General features: G+C 41.4%; 1 protein-coding gene across 9 annotated transcripts in view; it reads right to left on the minus strand.

The window, feature by feature from the left end:
* The window catches only part of mycbp2 (MYC binding protein 2), a 347,166-nt gene that overhangs the window by 200,117 nt on the left and 131,104 nt on the right, over nucleotides 1-15,945 (minus strand). For 7 of the 9 annotated variants that reach the window (XM_029703697.1, XM_029703701.1, XM_029703703.1 and 4 more), the window contains 5 exons: nucleotides 9,122-9,286; nucleotides 8,593-8,751; nucleotides 8,162-8,357; nucleotides 6,280-6,425; nucleotides 3,920-4,030 (listed from right to left, as the gene is read on the minus strand). In XM_029703697.1, coding sequence (XP_029559557.1) covers nucleotides 3,920-4,030; nucleotides 6,280-6,425; nucleotides 8,162-8,357; nucleotides 8,593-8,751; nucleotides 9,122-9,286 — 777 coding nt within the window. Of the gene's footprint in view, nucleotides 1-1,036; nucleotides 1,079-3,919; nucleotides 4,031-6,279; nucleotides 6,426-8,161; nucleotides 8,358-8,592; nucleotides 8,752-9,121; nucleotides 9,287-15,945 lie in introns of those variants that run through there. The other 2 variants (XM_029703702.1, XM_029703705.1) reach the window with 2 other exon arrangements.

The raw sequence follows: 15,945 nt of genomic DNA on the forward strand, positions 1-15,945 counted from the left end.
GCTTTCATATGTTCTCATGTTCTGAGCAAGGAACTTAAACGTAAGCTTTTCTACATGGCACATATTGCAGTTTTACTTTCTTCTAAAACATTGTGTTTTTGCATTATTTAAACCAAATTGAACATGTTTCATTATATATTTGAAACTAAATTGACAAAATGTTATTTATGTACAATATTAAGTTAAAATAAAAGTGTTCATTCAGTATTGTTGTGATTGTCAATATTACAAATATATATATAAATAAATAAATAAATACCGGCCGATTAATCGGTATCGGCTTTTTTTGATCCTCCAATAATCAGTATCGGCGTTGAAAAATCCTAATTGGTCGACCTCTACTGTCAACTGTGGGACCTTATATAGACAGGCATGCCTTTCCAAATCATGTCCAATCAATCAATCCCTTCAACCGATCGCTGCCCGCACCCGCCCGCCCATCCAGCATCACTACTCTGGACGGTTCTGACTTAGAATATGTGGACAACTACAAATACCTAGGTGTCTGGTTAGACTGTAAACTCTCCTTCCAGACTCACATCAAACATCTCCAATCCAAAGTTAAATCTAGAATTGGCTTCCTATTTCGCAACAAAGCATCCTTCACTCATGCTGCCAAACATACCCTCGTAAAACTGACCATCCTACCGATCCTCGACTTCAATTACAAAATAGCCTCCAATACCCTACTCAATAAATTGGATGCAGTGTATCACAGTGCCATACGTTTTGTCACCAAAGCCCCATATACTACCCACCACTGCGACCTGTACACTCTCGTTGGCTGGCCCTCGCTTCATACTCGCCGCCAAACCCACTGGCTCCAGGTCATCTACAAGACCCTGCTAGGTAAAGTCCCCCCTTATCTCAGCTCGCTGGTCACCATAGCAGCACCCACCTGTAGCACATGCTCCAGCAGGTATATCTCACTGGTCATCCCCAAAGCCAATTCCTCCTTCGGCCGCCTCTCCTTCCAGTTCTCTGCTGCCAATGACTGGAACGAACTACAAAAATCTCTGAAACTGGAAACACTTACCTCCCTCACTAGCTTTAAGCACCAGCTGTCAGAGCAGCTCACAGATTACTGCACCTGTAAATACAGTGGAGGGAAAAAGTATTTGATCCCCGCTGATTTTGTATGTTTGCCCACTGACAAAGAAAGTATCAGTCTATAATTTTAATGGCAGGTTTATTTGAACAGTGAGAGACAGAATAACAACAAAAATATCCAGAAAAAAGCGCATGTCAAAAATGTTATAAATTGATTTGCAACTCTGTTGTATGTGTCAAACTGCTTTGCTTTATCTTGGCCAGGTCGCAATTGTAAATGAGAACTTGTTCTCAACTTGCCTACCTGGTTAAATAAAGGTGAAATATTTTTTTTTAAATAAAAATGTCATTTACCAAAGGTGGACTCCAATCAAGTAGTAGAAACATCAATGAACGAGTAGGACGATCAATGAAGTAGGACGATCAATGAAAACAGGATGCACTTGATCTCAATTTTGAGTCTCATACAAAGGGTCTGAATACTTATGTAAATAAGTAAAACCTGTTTTCACTTTGTCATTATGGGGTATCGCGTGTAGATTGATTAGGAAAACAATTAATATAATACATTTTAGAAAAAGGCTGTAACTTAACAAAATGTGGAAAAGGTCAAAGGGTATGAATACCTTCCAAATGCATTGAAGCTAGCTAGCTATCTTGCTAACCTTATCTGTTGTTGCATTTTTTGTTTTTATACAATGTATTCAAAAGATTAGCCAGCTGGCTTCATGGCTGGTTCTAGAGTTGGATTTGTCATAAGCATTGATTTTGAGAAAACTTTGCCACAGATGGAAACCACTGGCCTTTCTTTGACATCGCCATCTATTGTTATCTTCCATAAATTGCGGCCGCGAATACATCAAATAAATAGTTATCAAGAATAAGATTAAGCTCCTATAATATGGATAACTATTTAAAAATGGCTGATATGCATTTTTCTACATTGTAATGGAAACAGTGCAACCTTTGGTAGGTAGGCTGCTGGTAGGCTTCGGCTGTACAGCAAAGCCAAGTCAGCCCATGCTTATGATTCTCACAGGGGAAGTGAAATGATAGTGAGCAAAGTCATTGTAGCCTATCATGCACGCCGTAAATTACATGTAATAGAATTTTCTTTCGCCGGTGACTTTTCATTATCTGGATAGACACTTGTGGTTTCTAGCTAACATTACACAAAGCAGTGGAGCGTGTAGTGAAGCAAAACATGGTCAAAACCATTAATCTTAAGGCGATGGGGGAAGCGGATTTGCAAAATGCAATCATATCATGGAATTATACAATTTATTAAAAGGTCCTATATACACTACCGTTCAAAAGTCCGGGGTCACTTAGAAATATCCTTGTTTTTGAAAGAAAAGCACTTTTTTGTCCATTAAAATAACAAAATTGATCCGAAATACAGTGTAGACATTGTTAATATTGTAAATGACTTTTGTAGCTGGAAACGGCAGATTTCTTATGGAATATCTACATAGACAGAGGCCCATTATATGCAACCGTCACTCCTGTGTTCCAATCGCACGTTGTGTTAGCTAATCTAAGTTTATAATTTATCATTCGGGGCGGCAGGTAGCCTAGTAGTTAGTGTGTTGGGCCAGTAACTGAAAAGTTGCTAGATCGAATCCCGAGCTGACAAGGTAAAAACCTGTCGTTCTGCCCCTGAACAAGGCAGTTAACCCACTGTTCCTAGGCCGTCATTGTAAATAAGAATTTGTTCTTAACTGACTTGCCTAGTTAAATAAAGGTTCAATAAAAATAAGCATTTTAAAAGACTAATTGACCATTAGAAAACCCTTTTGCAATTATGTGTCTGTTCTTGTTCTGAGAAATGAAGGCTATTCCATGTGAGAAGTTGCCAAGAAACTCAAGATCTCGTACAATGATGTGTACTACTCCCTTCACAGAACAGCGCAAACTGGCTCTAACCAGAATAGAAAGTGTGGGAGGCCCCAGTGCACAACTGAGCAAGAGGACAAGCACATTAGAGTGTCTAGTTTGAGAAACAGACACTTCACAGGTTCTCAACTGGCAGCTTCATTAAATAGTACCGGCAAAACACCAGTCTCAACGTCAAGAGTGTTCTTTTGCCCATCTTAATCTTTTATTTTTATTGGCCAGTCTGAGATATGGCTTTTTCTTTGCAACTCTGCCTAGAAGGCCAGCATCCCGGAGTCGCCTCTTCACTGTTGACGTTGAGACTGGTGTTTTGCGGGTACTATTTAATGAAGCTGCCAGTCGAGGACTTGTGAAGTGTGCGTTTCCCAAACTAGAGACTAATGTACTTGTCTTCTTGCTCAGTTGTGCACCGGGGCCTCTGAATATAATGATTTTCATGTCATATCATAGGAAAAGACACCGCATTCACACGTATTTGCACAAAGTGGGCAGTTTGGATTCGTCACTTCAAGCCCAAATATATGATACTTTGACTAAAACATTGACTTATTGACTTAAATCGTTGCGCAACATCATGGGTAAGCTCTGGCCATCATCTTTCAGCTCAAAAAAGTGGATCACAAAGGCACAATAACAAAATATGGGAAACAGGGTCAGAGTACTGAATGGTCTATTGGAAATAGAAGAAAGAGTCTGAGTTTTGTTAACCATTCCCCTGCCCGTATTGTTCATAGCCCCACACAGCTATCATACCAATCAGGTCACTCCCCCAATCAACACACACACACACACACACACACACACACACACACACACACACACACACACACACACACACACACACACACCCTCAACCACCAAACCCTTACCTGCCGACATCCACAAACCAACACCCACTATTTGATCCTCTGCCTTTCCTGCTCTCCAAACAAAAACACACACACACCTTCCCCCAACCCCTCCTAGCCCATACCTTGTCCCTCCTCCAGCCGGTGTTGGCGGTTGATCCGCTGGCGTTTCTCCTCCTGCCGGATCTGGATGTGCTCCTGGATGTTGACTCCTGGTGGGGGAGGGACAGGCATAGCTGAAACACACACCAAAAAGAAACCAGGTGGAGGAGGAGACAACGCATAACATGGATGAATGATGGCGGGAGGAGACATGGAGAAGCGATGCGTCTATACATTTGTATTGAAACTGATATGAGGTTATTTTACTGTTTCACTAGACTCAAAATTCTAACCAAATCCCACTTTCTCACCATTGTTTCACATTACTAATCCAGTGTGGCATTCCTCCTAATAGAAAGGCACCTGGCCCGGTTAAAACATCCTCAGAAATAATTTCAATTTAGCATTAACACTGGAGTGATAGATGTGCAGATGATGATGTGCAAGTAGATACTGGGGTGCAAAAGAGCAAAAAATAAATAATATGGGGATGAGGTAGGTTGGGTGGGCTATTAACATATATGCTGTGTACAGGTGCAGTGATCTGTGAGCTGCTCTGACAGCTGATGCTTAAAGTTAGTGAGGGAGATATGAGTCTCCAGCGTCAGTGATTTTTGCAATTTGTTCCAGTCATTGGCAGCAGAAAACTAGAAGGAAAGGAGGTGTTGGCTTTGGGGATGAACAGAGAAATATACCTGCTGGAGTGCGTGCTACGGGTGGGTGCTGCTATGGTGACCAGTGAGCTGAGATTAGGCAAGGCTTTACCTAGCAAAGACTTATAGATGACCTGGAGCCAATGGTTTGGCGACAAATATGAAGCAAGGGCCAGCCAACGAGAGCATACAGATCACAGTGGTGGGTAGAATATGGGGCTTTGGTGACAAAACGGATGGCACTGTGATAGACTACATCCAGTTTGCTGAGTAGAGTGTTGGAGGGAATTTTGTAAATGACATCGCCAAAGTCAAGGATCGGTAGGATAGTCAGTTTTACGAGGGTATGTTTAGCAGCATGAGTGAAGGAGGCCTTGTTGCGAAATAGGAAGCCAATTCTAGATTTAATTTTGGATTGGACACGCTTAATGTGAGTCTAGAAGGAGAGTTTAAAGTCTAACCAGACACCTAGGTATTTGTAGTTGTTCACATATTCTAAGTCATCGCCGTCCAGAGTAGTGATGTTAGTCGGACGGGTGGGTGCGGGCAGCGGTCGGTTGAAGAGCATGCATTTCATTTTACTAGCATTTAAGAGCAGTTGGAGGCCACGGAAGGAGTGTTGTATGGCATTGAAGCTCGTTTGGAGGTCAATTAACACAGTGTCCAAAGAAGGGCCAGATGCATACAGAATGGTATCGTCTGCACAGAGGTGGATCAGAGAATCACCAGCAGCAAGAGCGACATCATTCAGCTGCTAATTGCTCAGTTGAAAATACTGCGATGGAAGAAATTCCTTTAACTTTCTACCACTTCCTACCTGGATTTAGTCATTCAGACTGAACTATATTATCAGTCAATAAAAAATATATATAGTCTATGAACTAAGCAACTGACTACATGTTTTTTAACTAACCCACTCCTGGTCTAGGGAAAACACTGTGTGAGACATGCAGCAATGTTTAAGCAATGTGCTGACATGGAATGACTGAGACAAAAGATAAATAAAAGAAGCAGACAACAGTGATGCCTTGTGGGTCATGACTGTTTGCAAATGAATACATCAAACCGGAACATACAGATAGACTACATATGCAAATGTATGTGACACATCTACAAATTAGTGGATTCTGCTATGCCAGGAGAACGCTACCTGCCCCAATGCATAATGCCAACTGTAAGGTTTGGTGGAAGAGGAATAATGGTCAGGGACTGTTTTTAATGGTTCGAGCCCCTTAGGTCCAGTGAAGGGAAATCTTAACGCTACAGCATACAATGACATTCTAGACGATTCTGTGCTACCAACTTTGTGGGAACAGTTTGAGGGAAGGCCCTTTCATGACAATGCCCTTGAGCACAAAGCAAGGTCTATACAGAAATGGTTTGTCGAGATCAGTGTGGAAGAACTTGACTAGGCTGCACAGAGCCCTGACCTCAACCCCATCCAACACCTTTGGGATAAATTGGAACACCGACAGCGAGCCAGGCCTAATCGCCCAATATCAGTGCCCGACCTCACCAATGCTTGTGGCTCAATGGAAGCAAGTCCCTGCAACAATGTTCCAACATCTAGTGGAAAGCCTTCCCGGAAGAGTGGAGGCTGTTCTAGCTGCCACGGGGGGACCAATTTCATATTAATGCCCAAGACTTTGGAATAAGATGTTCGACGAACAGGTGTCCACATCATTTTGGTCATGTAATGTATATTGAGCAACTGTTATTGTGTGTTATACCTAGTAGTAGGTCTAGTGGTATCATCTCCTTGACAGCGTCAAAGATGCCGCTCTGTCTGGCCTCCTGTCCATCCAGCTCCCTGGCGCAGGCCTTACAGCAGCCACACGCTGAGCAGCCAGACTCCCCCGAACCACAGCCACAGATACTGAGAGGGAGAGAGAGAAGCAGAAAGAGAGATACACACAAATTACACAAGTAGACACACACACACACAGAGAAACAAACATCAAAATAAACAAGCAAACGCAGACATCCACAAAGACACAAGACAAACAAAATCATACAAACACTGAGAAACAAATATAAGTGCAACTGATCAGCATTCTGACTCTGCAATACTGATTAGTAAAGACAGATCACTGAGCACAAGAAATAGCAAATAGACTTAACCATTAACTTAGACTAGAGCTGTCCCCGGGAGAAAAAAAAATCTTGATCTTAATTTTAAAACGTGTATTTTCCCATATATAGACACGCTTGAATAAACATGTTTGGATAAAATCAACTATATGTAGGCTACTGAGCTTGTCTGATGCTTTAAGCACTGCAATAAAAAATTAAGACAAATTACTAAAGAGGGAGCCAGAGATAGCCTAACCAGAAGAACAAAAACCTGTTCCCGACCCTCATCCCTCTGCTGCTGGCCTTTGCAGATTCTGCCATTATGCTCCTGAAGTTGCCAGTAATAGGATACACCAGCAGTCGGCAACCTTTTCCATTTGGAGTGCCAAGTTATCGTACCATTTCTACTGCCAGTTATGATTTTCATATGCACAATTTCATGGAGAAGTTTAATTTAATTTATAATAACATCTTCATATCTCAAAATCATTGTCATGTGGTTAATCAAAATTCTATCTAAATGAAATTGATACAAATCTAAAAGTAACTTCTATTGTCATTGCCAATATGTAAAAATAGCCTCAATACATGAGCCAACAAATAAAAACATTGCAGCCCGCAGGTAGAAAATATCCTGCTAAAAACAAATATCCTATTAATGACATTGCATGGCCTGTCTGCAAGAAACTTGAAACATTGTATCATCTATTGTATTAACTTGGTCTGGCCCGAAACTCCTGCTAGCAAACTTGCAACATTGTATAAAATAGTCCAGGCCCTCAGAGTTTCCGCCAGTGAATCTCGGTCGAACAACAGCCTATCGACAAAACAATCGACCAGTCGACTAAATGGGGTCAGCCCTAACTTAGACCCAAACATAAATGTACGTTCTCTTAACAAAGATACCGCAACTAGTGAACGGTGTGTGTGTTCTCATGTGGCTTGTGTGTGTGTGAGAGAGAGTGAATGTGTGCGTATATCTCCCTCTTCGTCAGCTTTTGCTAGGATCAGTATGTCGGGATTTGCATAGCTTGAGTGGGTCAAGGACACGCAGCTGTTTCGTTCTCCTTGTCTGATGACTGGCAATGTCATCAATTTTGGTCGTGCATCTTGTAGTATAAGCAAAGTTATGACAGGATTGGGAAAGGCTTGCCAATAGCCAGTGAGCTCTCAGCATGTGAGACTACAACAATGATGGCGAAGAGGAAAGCAACAGCACGCACTGTGTGGACCGAGGTGGAAAACAGATTGGTGGAGCTGTGGCCTTTTCAATATTACCTCTGCGTCATACCATGACACCAAAAAGATAATTTTATAAAATCATATTATTTCCATATTCTGCGCCTCCATCTCTAGACGTTTCTGCACATAATAATATTAGCTCGCTGTTTGTGCGTCTGCATTTTCTTCCTACGACAACCGAGAAACCTGGGGTTGAGGATGGACGGAATGAAAGATATGTGACAAGGACATCCGGAAATGTGAGCATGTCCAAGTTCTTAAGATTTTAGAAGTCATGTAGTTCATGCCCAGCATTACCCTCCGGGTACTCTGTCGGGCCGTCCGCTGCTGACACAGCTGGCTCCGTAGCCGGTGCAGTCTCCACACACAGTGCACACCATGCACTGGTCCAGCTTCCACTTGTGCATGCCCGACTGGCACATCATGCTCTTCTCCTCCAGCTCATCCTCCAGGTCCTCTTCCATGGCGGTCGCCATGCTCTCAATGCCAAATGCTACAGGGTGTAGAGAAGATATGTTTATTATATTTCAAGTGCATTTTCCACACATGGGTGATACATGCAAAATACAGAAAATAAACATGCCCCAAAATTTTTTGGGGTCTGTGTTTATGTGTGCATATGATAAAATAAAGTATGTTTGCGTTGGGGGGTAATTTGTGTCCTCATGCGTGCGTCTGTGTATGCGTGTGCATGCGCGTAGTGTATGTGCGTCCATCATGCATGTTACCTCTCCCTGCCTGGTTCATGGCCCCTGTTTCTCGGCCACACTGGCCCTTGTTGTTGACCCCAAACGTCCAGACCTCTCCGATCTTGGTCAGGACACAGGTGTGGGCCTTCCCCATGGCTACCTGGGTTACAATGTGACCCTTCAGGTCTGAAACCTGGCCTGAAAGGGGCACAAGAGAGACAGCAGAACCCATTGCTACTGTATTGCTACTGTAAAAGACCTAGCCTAATCCCAACTGAATCATGCTACGTTCCACTTAACGGCCAGAATTCAGTCTGAATTTCCAGGCTATAAGAGACCATTATCAAACCAACAAGGCTTTTATAAAGCTGTCTTTGATAGCCACATTGTAATATGTCAGTCTAATATTTTTCATTTGTGAATATTTGCACGAATGAACACTACCCAGACAAAGCCTCTCTGTCCCACTCAAGCTCATCAGCATCACTAACGCACATTAACAGTTGAACATTTGCACTAACCAACGCAACACAAAATAAACCTGTTCCCCTGTCTCTACCCCACTCACAGGTGCTGTCGCTGTAGATGGCGTCCTTGCCGAACATGTAGAGCTCTCCATCCTTGGTGACGATGCCGCTGCTGCCGTTGTTGCAGGCCGTGTTCACCACCGTCTTGGTCTCCAGCTTCATCATCTTCTTGGGCTTGGAGGGTTTCGGTTGGCGCCGGCTTTTGGCTGGAGAGTAGACCGTAGAGATAAAACATAGATGTCTCCATGCAAAAGACAACACTGGTGAAGTGGTAGATAACAATGTGATTGTGATAGTTGGAATTTATTCTGAATACAGTGCTGTTCTCATTGAAGACTGTCATCCTTACCAAAAGACACAATGTTATTTTTGTTGTTGTGTGTGTGAAAGCGGTGTCTGTTCTCATCAATGTGTGTTCTCGTCTGTGTAGGTGTAAAATATAATAAAAAAATGGTATTTGTCCCATGAGCTGAATACAACAGGTGTAGACTTCACCGTGAAATGCTTGCTTACGAGCCCTTACCAACAAAAAACATAGTAACACAAGAGGAATATGAATCTTTATTTTAACAGGGTGTCATATTGAGCCCAAGCCTCTTTTTCAAATGAGCCCTGCACAATACAAACACAATTAGTAAACTACATAAAATACTAAATTACAAAACATGATCATAAAAAATAAATCTTCACTTAGCGCAATCCCCACTAATGTTTTAAAATCCCTAAAGACCAACAGGCATTCAAAGCCTAACCCTCCTGCAACACATTCCACATCCGTGGAAGATAAAAACCAAAAGCAGATCTACCCAAATCAGAAGCCACCCTTGGAACCTCTGGCACTATCCAATCTTGTGCTCTTGTACTGTATTCTATTGTCTTGATCTTCACGAGTGTTTCTGCAGGAGCGCTTTGTAAATAAACCAAGCAACCTTTTGAAACAATACACAATGGTGAGTTCTACAATTATCACCAGTAATTAATCAAAGGGCACAATGGAAAACAGCATCTAGAGGTTTAAGTGTGGAAGCATCTGTGGCCTATTGAGTACCAGTACTAGATCAATGTGCAGGGGTACGAGGTATTTGTGGTAGATATGCACATGAAGGCAGGGTAAAGTGGCTAGCCATCAGGATATATAATAATACGAGTAAAATAAAGAACAGAGCATCAGCTTATAATGAGTGTAAAAGTGTGTTTGTACAATACCGGTCAAAAGTTTTAGAACACCTACTCATTCAAGGGTTTTTCTTTATTTGTACTATTTTTAACATTGTAGAATAATAGTGAAGACATCAAAACTATGAAATAACACATATGGACTCATGTAGTAACAAAGTGTTAAACAAATCAAAATATAGTTTATATTTGAGATTCTTCAACTAGCCACCCTTTGACTTGATGACAGCGTTGCACACTCTTGGCATTCTCTCAACCAGCTTCACCTGAAATGCTTTTCCAACAGTCTTGAAGGAGTTCCCACATATGCTGAGCACTTGTTGGCTGCTTTTCCTTCACTCCGCGGTCTGACTCATCCCAAACCATCTCAATTTGGTTGAGAACGGGGGATTGTGGAGGCCAGGTCATCTGATGCAAAACTCCATTATTGTCCTTCTTGGTCAAATAGCCCTTACACAGCCTGGAGGTGTGTTGGGTCATTGTCCTGTTGAAAAACAAATGATAGTCCCACTAAGCGCAAACCAGATGGGATGGCGTATCGCTGCAGAATGCTGTGGTAGCCATGCTGGTTAAGTGTGCCATGAATTCTAAATAAATCAAAGCGTCACCTGCAAAGCACCCCACACCATAACACCTTCTCCTCCATGCGGGAAATACATATGCGGAGATCATCCGTTCACCCACACGCATCTCACAAAGACACAGAGGTTGAAACTAAAAATCTCCAATTTGGACTCCAGATCAAAGGACAAATTTCCACCTGGCTAATGCCCATTACTCGTGTTTCTTGGCCCAAGCAAGTCTCTTCTTCTTATTGGTGTCCTTTAGTAGTTTCTTTGCAGCAATTCAACAGTTGATGTTGAGATATGTCTGTTACTGAACTCTGAAGCATTTATTTGAGCTGAAATTTCGGAGACTGGTAAGTCCAATGAACGTATCCTCTGCAGCAGAGGTAACTCTGGGTCTACCATTCCTGTAGCGGTCCTCATGAGAGCCAGTTTCATCAGAGTGCTTGGTTTTTGTTACTGCAATTGAAGAAACTATCAAAGTTATTGAAATTTTGCAGATTGTCTGACCTTCATGTCTTAAAATAATGGACTGTCATTTCTCATTGCTTATTTGAGCTGTTCTTGCCATAACATGGACTTGGTATTTTACCAAATAGGGCTATCTTCTGTATACACAATATTTAGCTGAGGTTTAGGGTTTAGTGAATGATTTGTCCCAAATACAATGCTTTTAGTTTTATAAATATTTAGGGTTGACTTATTCCTTGCCGCCCACTCTGAAACTAACTGCAGCTCTAAGTTAAGGATTGCAGTCATTTCAGTCGCTGTAGTATCTGATGTGTATAGTGTTGAGTCATCCGCATACATAGACACACTGACTTTACTCAAAGTCAGTGGCATGTCGTTAATAAAAATCGAAAAAAAGCAAGGGGCCTAAACAGCTACCCTGGGGAATTCCTGATTCTAACTGGATTAAATTTGAGAGGCTTACATTAAAGAACACCCTCTGTGTTCTGTTAGACAAGTAACTCTTTATCCGCATTACAGCAGGGGGTTTAAAGCCATAACAAATTAATACATTTTTCCAGCAGCAGACTATGATCAATAATGTCAAAAGGCACACTGAAGTCTAACAAGACAGCCCCCACATTAATTTTATCATCAATTTCTCTCAGACAATCAGTCATTTGTGTAAGTGCTGTGCTTGTTGAGTGTCCTTCCCAATAAGCATGCTGAAATTGTCGTCAATTTATTTACTGTAAAATAGCATTTTATCTGGTCAAACAATTTTTTCCAGAAGTTTACTAAGGGTTGGTAACAGGCTGATTGGTCGGCTATTTGAGCCAGTAAAGGGGGCTTTACTATTCTTGGGTAGCGGAATGACTTTAGCTTCACTCCAGGCCTGAGGGCACACGCTCTCTAGTAGGCTTAAATTGAAGATGTGGCAAATAGGAGTGGCAATATCGTCTGCTATTATCCTCAGTAATTTTCCATCACAGGCTTCCCTGTGGCTCAGTTGGTAGAGCATGGTGTTTGCAATGCCAGCATGGTGTGTGCAACACCAGGGTTGTGGGTTCGATTCTCACAGAGGGCCAGTACACAAAAAAAAAAAAATGCTTGAAATGAAATGTATGCATTCACTACTGTAAGTTGCTCTGGATAAGAGCGTCTGCTAAATGACTAAAAATGTTAAAAAAATGTCAGACCCCCGTGGCTTGTCATTGTTGATAGACGACCATTTCTTTCACATCTTCCACACTGACTTTACAGAATTCAAAAGTACAATTCTTGTCTTTCATAATTTGGTCCGATATACTTGGATGTGTAGTGTCAGCGTGTGTTGCTTGCATGTCATCCCTAAGTTTGTTTATCTTGCCAATGAAAAGGCATTAAAGTAGTTTGCAATCTCAGTGGGCTTTGTGATGAATGAGCCATCTGATTCAATAAATGAAGGAGCCGAGTTGGCTTTATTCCCAAAAATGTCATTTAAGGTGCCCCAAAGCTTTTTACTATCATTCTTTATTTCATAGTGTAGTTTATTTTTCTTTAGTTTAGTCACATGATTTCTTAATTTGCAGTACATTTGCCAATCAGTTGGGCTGCCAGACTTAATTGGCATACCTTTTGCATAAACCATACACTTTTAAATGACTCATCAATCCAAGGGGATTTAACAGTTTTTTTACAGTCATTTTATTAATGGGTGCTTATTAGTAACTGGAATAAGTAGTTTCATAAATGCGGCAAGTTCAGCATCTGGTTGCTCCTCATTACACACCACAGTCCAGCAAATATTATTTACATCATCAACATATGAATCACTACAAAACGTATTGTATGACCTCAAATACACTATTAGGCCCAGTCTTTGGAACTTCAATTTTCCTAGATATAGCTACTATATTGTGATCACTACATCCTATGGATTTGGATACTACTTTAACCTCTATGGGCTAGGTGGGACGCTTGCCAGTGTAATCCCGTGGCGCGATATTCAAATACCTTAGAAATGCTATTACTTCAATTTCTCAAACATATGACTATTTTACACCATTTTAAAGACAAGACTCTCGTTAATCTAACCACACTGTCCGATTTCAAAAAGGCTTTACAACGAAAGCAAAACATTAGATTATGTCAGCAGAGTACCCAGCCAGAAATAATCAGACACCCATTTTTCAAGCTAGCATATAATGTCACATAAACCCAAACCACAGCTAAATGCAGCACTAACCTTTGATGATCTTCATCAGATGACACACCAAGGACATGTTATACAATACATGCATGTTTTGTTCAATCAAGTTCATATTTATATCAAAAACCAGCTTTTTACATTAGCATGTGACTAGCATGTGACTAGCATTCCCACCGAACACTTCCGGTGAATTTACTAAATTACTCACGATAAACGTTCACAAAAAACAAATTATTTTAAGAATTATAGATACAGAAATCCTATATGCACTCGCTATGTCCGATTTTAAAATAGCTTTTCGGTGAAAGCACATTTTGCAATATTCTAAGTAGATAACAAATGTTGGTTTGGTCCCAAATAATCCATAGTTATATCCAAATAGCGGTGTTTTGTTCGTGCATTCAAGACACTATCCAAAGGGTAAATAAGGGTTATGCGCCCGACGCGTTTCGTGACAAAACATTTCTAAATATTCCATTACCGTACTTCGAAGCATGTCAACCGCTGTTTAAAATCAATTTTTATGCCATTTTTCTCGTAAAAAAAGCGATAATATTCCGACCGGGAGTGGTTGTTTTCGTTCAAAGAGAGAGAAAGTAAACATGGTGTCAGCTCGAGCACACGCGCCCCAGTCTCATTGTTCTCAGATCGACCACTTACAAAATGCGCTAATGTTTTTCAGCCAGGGCCTGCAAAGCCACCATTCAGCTTTCTGGCGCCTTCTGAGAGCCTATGGGAGCGTTAGAAAATGTCACGTCATGCCAGAGATCCCCTGTTTTGGTTAGAGATGATCAAGAAGGCCATGAAATGGTCAGAGAGAGCGCTTCCTGTTTGGAAGTTCTGTTATACTCACAGACACCATTCAAACAGTTTTAGAAACTTTAGGGTGTTTTCTATCCAAAGCCAATAATTATATGCATATTCTAGTTACTGGGCAGGAGTAGTAACCAGATTAAATCGGGTACGTTTTTTATCCGGCCGTGCAAATACTGCCCACTAGCCTTAAAGCAAATATCTGCAGCGTTAGTAAAGAGGTGATCAATACAAGTTGATGATTTAATTCCTGTGCTGTTTGTAACTACCCTGGAAGGTTGACTGACAACCTGATCCAGGTTGCAGGCACTGGTTACAGTTTGAAGTTTGTTCCTGAGTGGGCAGCTTGATGATAGCCAGTCAATAATTTAATCACCCAGAAAATATACTTCTCTGTTGATATCACATACAGTTGAAGTCGGAAGTTTACATACACATAGGTTGGAGTCATTAAAACTCGTTTTTCAACCACTCCACAAATTTCTTGTTAACAAACTATAGTTTTGGCAAGTCGGTTAGGACATCTACTTTGTGCATGACAAGTAATTTTTCCAACAATTGTATAGACTACAGATTATTTCACTTATAATTCACTGTATCACAATTCCAGTGGGTCAGAAGTTTACGTACACTAAGTTGACTGTGCCTTTAAACAGCTTGGAAAATTCAAGAAAATGATGTCATGGCTTTAGTGGCTTCTGATAGGCTAATTTACATAATTTGAGTCAATTGGAGGTGTATATGTGGATATATTTGAAGGCCTACCTTCAAACTCATTGCTTTTTTGCTTGACATCATGGGAAAAGCGAAATAAATCAGCCAAGACCTCAGAAAAAAGAATTGTAGACCTCCACACGTCTGGGTCATCCTTGGGAGCAATTTCCAAACGCCTGAAGGTACCATGTTCATCTGTACAATCAATAGCATGCAAGTATAAACACCATGGGACCACGCAGCCGTCATACCGCTCAGGAAGGAGACGCGTTCTGTCTCCTAGAGATGAACGTACTTTGGTGCGAAAAGTGAAAATCAATCCCAGAACAACAGCAAAGGACCTTGTGAAGATGCTGGAGGAAACAGGTACAAAAGTATCTATATCCATAGTAAAACGAGTCCTATATCGACATAACCTGAAAGGCCGCTCAGCAAGGAAGTAGCCTATGCTCCAAAACCGCCATAAAAAAGCCAGACTAGGGTTTGCAACTGCACATAGGGACAAAGGTCTGATTCCTGCTTCCTGTTTCCGGTCACAACTTGCAGACGTGCTGCTGTGCGTTTTGTTGCCGATCTTACTTTGCTACCTGACTACCTCACGGTTTTTACTTTTTCATTACCGTATATTTTTTGTTTTTCCCCTCACTCAACTTTTTTCATTCAACTTTTTCACCCCGGAGGTTTTATCTGGACATGGTTCGTCAGGACTTCAAACAGCCGAAGCTAAGTAACATTAACATGATGCCTTCTAATTGCAGTCGTTGTACTTATAATATACAGGAGAACGATCGCCTTACGGCAAGGATAGCTGTGCTGCAAGCCCAGCTTCAGACGCAATCGTTAGGCAAGGGTAATTTCAGTGTAGGAAAGGATGAAACCGCGTCTGTGCCACCAGTAAGTACAGATAGTAACGTTAGTATAAACCCCCTCGCACGGTCCCCGCAGCCGGACATCT

Source organism: Salmo trutta, chromosome 20, assembly GCF_901001165.1.
Source record: "Salmo trutta chromosome 20, fSalTru1.1, whole genome shotgun sequence".
NCBI classification, from domain to species: domain Eukaryota; kingdom Metazoa; phylum Chordata; class Actinopteri; order Salmoniformes; family Salmonidae; genus Salmo; species Salmo trutta.